The 8434-nt window shown below is 48.3% G+C and overlaps 1 protein-coding gene across 1 annotated transcript; it reads left to right on the top strand.

Moving 5' to 3' along the window:
- Positions 1 to 1106: 1106 nt before the first annotated feature.
- On the top strand, positions 1107 to 8041 carry BAMBI (BMP and activin membrane bound inhibitor). The gene is made up of 3 exons (XM_061436250.1): positions 1107 to 1505; positions 4994 to 5281; positions 6040 to 8041. Exons 1-3 carry the CDS (start codon positions 1430 to 1432, stop codon positions 6456 to 6458), a joined length of 783 nt encoding a protein of 260 aa, XP_061292234.1. The 5' UTR covers positions 1107 to 1429; the 3' UTR covers positions 6459 to 8041.
- The last annotated feature ends 393 nt before the right edge of the window (positions 8042 to 8434 follow it).

The following is an 8434-nucleotide window of genomic DNA, read 5'->3' as shown; positions in this document are numbered from 1 at the left end:
CCTCAAGGTTTGACTGCTCCTCCTGCCTTAACTTTAAATGCGCCTTTCTTCCCCGCCCCACTCCTTGACATTGTTATCAGGTCGCAAAATGTTGGCTGATCCTAAAAGGAAATTTCACAAATGGTTGACTTTTGTTAATCCCAGGTTTTGGGGAGAGAGGAGGAAAGAGCTGCCCTCAGATAAGAGTTTTAAACTGAATTTCACTTCCACAAAAATAAAAAACAGCATCCTGCCACCCCCCCAACCGCCTTTGGGTACGCTGGGGCGGGCAGCCCCCCAAGTTCTAATAAATGAATTAGCATCTCAGAAAGGAGATCACCGCCAGGCTGATATTGATCAGGGTCAGCCGCTGTGTTTGCCTGCGACTGTTTGGGGGGTGGTTAATTGAGTGTCAGTCTCGGCCTGTGTCGTCTCGCTGGCGCCGGGTGCTTTTGGATTTGCTAATTTTCGTTAAGTGTCTGTAGCCAGCTACTCGTCCCGTCTACCCAGGAGAACTCGGCGGCTCCTGCTGATCAACAGTCTGTCTGTCTGGGCTTTATTGATCACAGGGCGGGCGAGCGAGGCGGATGCGCAGAGGGGAGGGGGAGAAAGGCGGAGAGCGCCCCGCGCCCTGCGGCCCTCCCCGGGCACACGCAGGCCGGCAGGGCTCACTCTAGGGTCCGCCACGGCTTTCCCCGGGCTCCCGAGGCAGCCGCGCGGCGGGACGGGTCCAAAGGCGGCCACGCGGGTCCCTCGCGAGTTTCGGGGAAACGAAGAGGAAGCCACACGTTGGGGCGCGCCGGCCTGAGGCCGGGTGGGGAGGATCCCTGAAGCAGGGGCCAAAGGCAGGGCCAGAGGCCGAGCTCGACCCGCGGCTCCCTAAGGTCACGGACGCCCGGCCTCCGCGAGGGGGAGCGCGGGAGACGGCCGGCGCCGCCCGCAGCCCAGACGCCGGCGCCGCTCGGAGCCGCGGGGCAGAGCTCTCCACCCGCGCCCGACCCGCCCCCCGGCGGAGCGGCTGGAGCCCTGCGGCCAATCGCACGGCGCCAGGGGCGGGGCCCGGGCGGAGTCGGAGTGGGGCGGGGCCTGCTGGCTCCCCGCGCGGGGCGCTATTTACGGCGCGGAGCCGGTCGGACCCAGGCCGGCCCAGGCGGGAGCTCGCGGCGGGCGGTGTCTGCGCACTGGGTTGCTGGTTCCTTCTGCCGAGTGGCCGACCGACGAGAGCAGAGCCTGAAGCCCATCCAGCTGTCGGGCCGAGCGGAGGGAGCCAGGATTGCGGAACCGGACTGTGCCCCTCGCGCCCCTCCAGCCGCTCTCCATGCTCCGGCCGCGGCCCGGCCCCGCGCCCCGGGCATTACCCATGCACTACGCGCGCCGGGAGCCGTAGGCTGCAGCTGAGCCGCGGCTCCGGGAGCCGACGGGGGCGCCGGGGCCGTGGAGGGGGGCGTCCATGGATCGCCACTCCAGCTACATCTTCATCTGGCTGCAGCTTGAACTCTGCGCCATGGCGGTCCTGCTCACCAAAGGTGGGTGCCCGCCGGCCGGCGGGGCGCGAGCTCCCCGGGGAGGGCCGCGGGGTCCCGGGGCTTTGTTAGCGGCGGGAGAGGCGGCCTCCCGCGCCGAGCCAGCAGGTCGCGACAAGTTGTCTGTTCTTAGAAGTCGCGGCGGTGGCTTCGGGTCCACCCGCCCACCCCGGTGTCCCGGGGCCGGGCGCGTGGAGGTGGTGTGAGACCTCGGGGCGAGTGGTTGTCAAACTGTTTGTGCGAGTCTGTCGGTCGTGAACTTCTGAGCGTTTGCAGCCGCGGCGTGGGGCGGAAGTGGCCGGGAGGGACCGCAGTCTCCCGCCCCACATTGCACCGTGCCCGAGTGTTTCGTGTGTGTGTCCCGGTTTGAGTCCGAGTGTCTCGGTTTGTGTGCGCGACTCTGTATTTGAATGTGTCTCTGCTGTGAACGTGTGTCTGTATTTGAGTGTTTTTGTCCATGAGTGCACTTGTGTGTCTGTTGTGTGTCTCTCTGTATTGGAGCATCTTCACTTGGGAATGTCTCCGTGTTTAAATGTCTCTGTCTGTGAATGTCCGTGTGTGTGTGTCTTACTGTCTTTGTGAGCCCTCGAGTGGTGCCTCCCCGCGTGTAGGTGTCCCAGGTGTGTGTCCGCGTGCAGCGGTGTGGGCAGCGCTACTGCTTGGGGGCTGGAAGGTGTGGACTCCGTCAGCGGTCCCTTTTCCCACTCACATCATATTTTATAAACGCTACTCAAAAAAAAAAAAAAAAAAAATTTGCAGCGGTCAGTTTCTTTTTTTTTTTCCTTTGCAGGCTTTCGCCTTTTAGGTGGAAATAACCCAGACAACTCTCTTTTGAATTTCAAGGGCCCTCCACCTCCCCTGCCACGAACTCTGCCTACTGTTTGTCCTGTGAACAGAAAATTTTTCTTAAAAATAGGAGGCATTTTTAGCTTTTGCACCACCAACCCCCCCGCCCCCTTTTCTCTAATTGCCATGTAGCAGGCATGAGGTTGAAGGATCAGCCGGGCCAGCAGAGATGATGTGCTACAGTATTTATTTATTTTGGAAGAAAGGCTGTAATTAACCCTAAATAACAGCCCTCGTAGCAGCCTGCAGAGGGAAGCCTCCCGGTCTATCAAAGACCGGCCGAACGGGGCCGGACCGCGGCTGACATAAGTCACAGATACCGAAACTATGCGCCTGATAATGATATAATTAGGGGATCAGAGGTTTCTGACTGCTGCGGACTTCAAAAGCTTTAAAAGAAGCCAGCAGCCTCTCCTGTAGCCGTCCTGACTGAAGCAGACATTTTTGTTTAATCACCACGTACAGTAACCAGAAAGGGGGGCAGACAGAAGAGCATTGTTCCCTGCTTCAAAATACCAGTCCCCTCCTGGCCTTTTCGCATGCCACAGGAAGAAACTTTATGAAACGGCAGAAATATAGTTTTAATACAGTAACACAAAAGTCTATTCAACTTGCTCCAATGTGGCTTCAATTAAAAAAAAAAAGTTGTTAGAACTTTCCTAGTTACCTGTCAAATTTTTATTAGACTGTTTTAGGTCATTGAAAATATAGTCTTTAAAATAGGCTCTCATAAACATTTAAGCAGCATTTTGCTTGTATTCAGCTTTCTTTTTTTCTGCATGAGGTCTGAAGTGCATGGGATCAACATGGACTTTTAATCTGTTTTATTTCTTCTTTCAACCTATATGTGGAATTTGTCAGACTTAGGGATATTCAGTCATCACCCGCTTAAAAGCAGTGAGCTTTCTGCAAAAAAAAGCGGGTAAGCTTGGAGAGAGGAGTAAAGAACTTGTGCAAAGCAGGATTCTAACTGGAAGGTCTTATTCACTGGAGAAGGGAAGGGACCCTGGCCCAGACCTAGGACAGGAGGAGGACCTCTGGCTTTGCATGGTGAAACTCAAGTTGGCAAAGATCTGTGTTTAGTTGGCTGGGTTTTCTTTTTTTTTTTTTTTAAAGAACTGAAGCACTAGGAGCCTTATGGTGGCATGGAATTTGGACAGATAATTAAATGAGACATCTTACTCAGGCATTCACGAAAGGAGGAGAAAGAAGAAAGGTGAGGCTGGGAGGAGATTTGTAGAGCAGCAGTGCCTGGTGTTGGTGTTTAGTTTCAGAGCTTTGGTTTCAGAGCTTTGGTTTCTGTAACTAAGACTTCAGATGGAGAAGCTGGGGAGAGGCATGTACCTGAGTTCAGTTCACAGCAGGCTACAGCCGTGGCCTGTGACAGTGGCCGAGGTCCACCAGGTCAAGTATCATGTGAGTGATCTTTCCCAGCCCCAGATTGTTTCAACCAGAAATTGACATGGAAGTCTCAGATCTTGTGGCAGAATGTTAACCCGCTTGCAACTCACAAACTAAGTTTTATAAAGGAAACTTTTAATCACTTCCTGTAGAAAAATTTGAGGTTTCCTTAAGGATTTTTCATTCAAGCAGCAGAGGATTTTCAGTTTCAATGTTTCCCGTTTTAGATCCCATGTTGAATTACACATAAAACTGGGGAGTTGAGGGGTGGGGGGAGGAGGGAGCCTTGCAGTTTCACCCCCTCCTCCCTGCCCCCAGTTTTATGACTTTCCATTTGGGCTGAAAGAAATTGACTTTGGCAAGCAAACCACTAATTGTAAACTGCCTAGTTCCTGTTTTACAATATCTGACTAAAAGCTCCCCTGCATGAACAGATCTTTATAGGCAAAGTTTGCCTTTTCTAGAGAGGTTGCAAATAGCTGCCCAGTTTCATAGTTTTAAAACCTCCTGACCAGAGCAATTTCTAGATTGTTGTGTTTCTAGTTAATAACTTTATAAGGTGTTAGCGAAAGCTCTTAAACCTTGGCACAGCCCTTCGAGGTAGTAAACAATTCAGCAGTTCCAATCAAATATTTATACTGACAAAATCAAAAAGCCTAGCATTTTACGTTGTATGGTCATGTAGGATTAAAACAAGTCAATAATGTAATTTACCTTACGGTAGGAGAAATCCTGGTGATGATTATTTTGCTTCAAAGACAAAAGTGTTTTTAATTACTTGCTAGCTTATCCTACACTGAACTTTCATCCTCTGCTATGTGGATTAATACATTTCTAAGATGATATTTACCTGACTTGGGATTCGAGCACTGACTTGCACAAGGGGCTCTAGGGATCCATGTGGTCAGCCCTTCTAAGCCCTCAGCTGAATATTCCCTAAAGTGAATGTCTTCGAAATTTGGGGTCTGGTGGCGCTAGCGGTAAAGAACCCACCTGTCAATGCAGAAGACTTTAGAGACACAGGTTCAGTCCCTGGGTTGGGAAGATCCCCTGGGGGAGGGCATGGCAACCCACTCCAGTATTCTTGCCTGGAGAACCCCATGGACAGAGGAGCCTGGTGGGCTACAGTCCATGGGATCTCAAAGGGTCAGACATGACTGAGCGACTTAGCACAGCACAGTTGTTGAAGCTGATGCTTTATCTGGTCTCTGAAGCCATTTGATGCAATTGCCCATCATTTTCAGGTGAAATCAGATGCTACTGTGATGCAGCCCATTGCGTGGCTACTGGTTACATGTGTAAATCTGAGCTGAGCGCCTGCTTCTCCAGACTTCTGGATCCTCAGAACACCAATTCCCCGCTCACCCATGGCTGCCTGGACTCCCTGGCAAGCACAGCGGACATCTGCCAAGCCAGACAGGCTCGCAACCACTCCGGCAGCCCCTTGCCCTCTTTGGAGTGCTGTCACGAAGACATGTGCAACTATAGGGGGCTACAGGATGTCCTCACCCCGCCCAAGGGGGAGGCCTCAGGTAGGAGTGGCACCCCCCTGACCAAACCCTCGCTTGGCCTCTAGGCTTGTGACAGCCGTGGCTTTGTCTGTCTGCTATTGATTTTGTTGTTGATGTAATTAGAGACGGCTGAGGGAGAAGCCAGGCTGGGTGCAAAGATGCATCTCCATTGAGTGACTTTCATGTCTGCCTGAGCCCTAGATATCTGTCTGCATAATAGGTTTTGCGTGTTTTTTTCCAATATTTTGAAGCCATTAAAAGGCCATTAATAATCAAAATAAACAAATGTTTTTGGAAGCTCCTCTGCCTCGTTGGGCAGCATTTCTGTTCTAAATGTTGATTGAATCGGAAACCTCTGTTTAAAGGGATTGCTGTTGTTCAGTCACTCAGTTGTGCCCAACAGTTTGTGACCCCATGGACTGCAGCACGCCCGGCTTCCCTGTCCTTCACCATCTCCTGGAGTTTGCTCAAACTCATGCCCATTGAGTTGGGGATGCCATCCAACCATCTCCTCCTCTGTCATCCCCTTCTTCTGCCCTCAATCCTTCGAAGCATCAGGGTCTTTCCCAGTGAGTCGGCTGTTTGCATCAGGTGGCCAATATATTGGAGCTTCAACTTTAGCATCAGTCCTTCCAATGAATATTCAGGGTTGATTTCCTTTAGGATTGACTGGTTTGATCTCCTTTAAGGGGGAGTACTGCATTTAAAAGGAGAGATGCTCTCGAAAAGCTCCAGGAAAGGGTGACCATGTTTGATGGGTTTGCTTTTGCCCCCTCTAGGACAAGGGAACAGGTATCAGCACGATGGTAACAGAAACCTCATCACCAAAGTGCAGGAGCTGACGTCCTCCAAAGAGCTGTGGTTCCGGGCAGCAGTGATCGCAGTTCCCATCGCTGGGGGGCTGATCCTGGTGTTGCTAATTATGCTGGCCCTGAGGATGCTGCGGAGCGAGAACAAGAGGCTGCAGGAGCAGCGGCAGCAGATGCTCTCACGTTTGCACTACAGCTTCCATGGACACCACTCCAAAAAGGGGCAGGTGGCGAAGTTGGACTTGGAGTGCATGGTGCCCGTGAGTGGCCATGAGAACTGCTGTCTGACCTGCGATAAGATGAGACAAGCCGACCTCAGCCACGACCGCATCCTGTCGCTTGTGCACTGGGGCATGTACAGCGGGCATGGGAAGCTGGAGTTCGTATGACTGGGCCTCACGGAACTGGATGTCTGGGACCCTCTTGAGTTCTGCTGGGCGGGAGCACTTTATCTGAAGAAAAAACTAGCTCGCGTCATCATCTGCGAGAGATGGAATGACCTCTGCAAACAGCATCTTGGCTATTTCTTCTGAAGGATTATTTGCACAGACTTAAATACAGTCAAAATGTATTATTTCCTTTAAAATTATTAAAAAGCAAAGAGAGGACTCTGTACACTGTTACCAGGGTTATTTGCATCCAGAGGGAGCTAGAATTGAGTACCTAAATAAACAAATGTGTTCTCTGTAAGCTCCTTCATCTGGATTTATTGTAAAGATTTAAAATATATATATATATATATATTTTGTCTGAAATTTAGTGGTGTCTTGTCATAAATTAAAAACTAAGCCGGAAGGGCAAGGAACTACATGTTAATTATACAACTGAAGACCTATGATTGCTCAGTGTAGGATCTCAACTATAGATTTTGGCTTGACTCTTTTTTTCTTAACAAGACCAAGATCTTGTTTGTTCTTACATGGCCAATGTGTCGTTTTCTTACAGCGTGGAGAATTTCTAAATGTGTACTGCCCATCATTCAGTGTCTTACCCACAGTTTTTTGTTAGGATAATTCTGGTTTTAGCTTTCATCAAAGAGAAATTGGAAACTTATTTATACCTGAGTCAGATATCATTGATCAGTTTCCGAAGTTGCCTTAGCAAAAGGTGATATTTATCAGCTTGGTCCAAGTGCTCTGGAATTTGTTTTTAAATGTGTCTCTACCTCCCATCAGAAAAGGAAAAAAGCCTACTAAATGAATCTTTTTTTTTTTTTCAAAGTTAATCACTGTCTACTTTTACTGTTAATTAATTCATCAGTTTATTCTGGACTTAATTAAATATTTTGGACCCCAAATTAGCCAAACATTATTGTCTCATGCTTGTAGTTTTTAAACCTTCCTTCAACAGAGTGTTATAATGATAAATTTTTTTTACTTCTCAATCTTAGATTTTCAATAGTGAACATTATACGTCAGTTAAGATTTAAATAATAATTTCTCCCCCAAATGATTCTTTTATTAATATAATCAAATAGACTGTTGATTTTAGCCACTAACACACTAAATAATAGTGTTTCCACTCCTGGAGGACTTTGGCAATAAAGCCCAGCCTGAATTTAAAGCTATGCCAGATGTGTACTTTTCCTCTAAAATGGGTCTTTATTATTATCTTAAATATGAGAATAATTTGTAGGTTCTTTTCTTGATTCTTTTGTATATTTGAAACTTTTGCTTAAAAATTAACCTATAGCCTGCATATTTGAGTACCTGTGGGGTTTCCTTTTATGAATGTTAAAAAGGATTTTTTGCATATATTCGGGGATATTTTATGATCAGCATACTTTGGGTCCCTTAAGACAGGTGCCGTCACTCAGTTGATGGAAGAATCTGAGTTGAAATGAGTAGTCTAAAAATGAATACCTAGGTTATTTAATAACTAATAAGCCACAGCCCCAAATAAATTAGGCTATGGAATAAATACGTGTTTTAATAAATGACGGCATTCATATTGTGCTTTTTGAGACTGAGAATTCTTGCATGTGTGACTTACAGTTCATAAAGTGTTACATTTTCTGTGCATCCATTTTTTTTGAGAGAGTTAAAGAATTTGGGGGCCTAACTCTCCAAACCTAAGGGAAGAGAAGGAATCAAAATGGCCAGTTGGTGAATTTTTGCCCTCACCATCTCTTTCAAGCTTTAGATCAAATTACAGTAGTTTTGGGGCTTGAAGATTAAAAGGCTTCTTGTCACTTCTGTGTTCTTATGTCATGAGTGCATCGTGCAAGTACCATGGATTCTAAAGTGGCCTCTCCTTGCTCACCCTGCTGTTTCTTATTCATCACATTTCTTCCCAATACCAGTTAATTAGGAGCTCAGGAATTCATTAGGAAATAAAACCATGAAGGATTGAAATTCATCCTCTT

Source organism: Bos javanicus, chromosome 13, assembly GCF_032452875.1.
Source record: "Bos javanicus breed banteng chromosome 13, ARS-OSU_banteng_1.0, whole genome shotgun sequence".
Lineage (NCBI taxonomy): Eukaryota > Metazoa > Chordata > Mammalia > Artiodactyla > Bovidae > Bos > Bos javanicus.
Note: the sequence above shows the minus strand (reverse complement) of the source record. Positions and strands in the feature narration are given on the sequence as shown.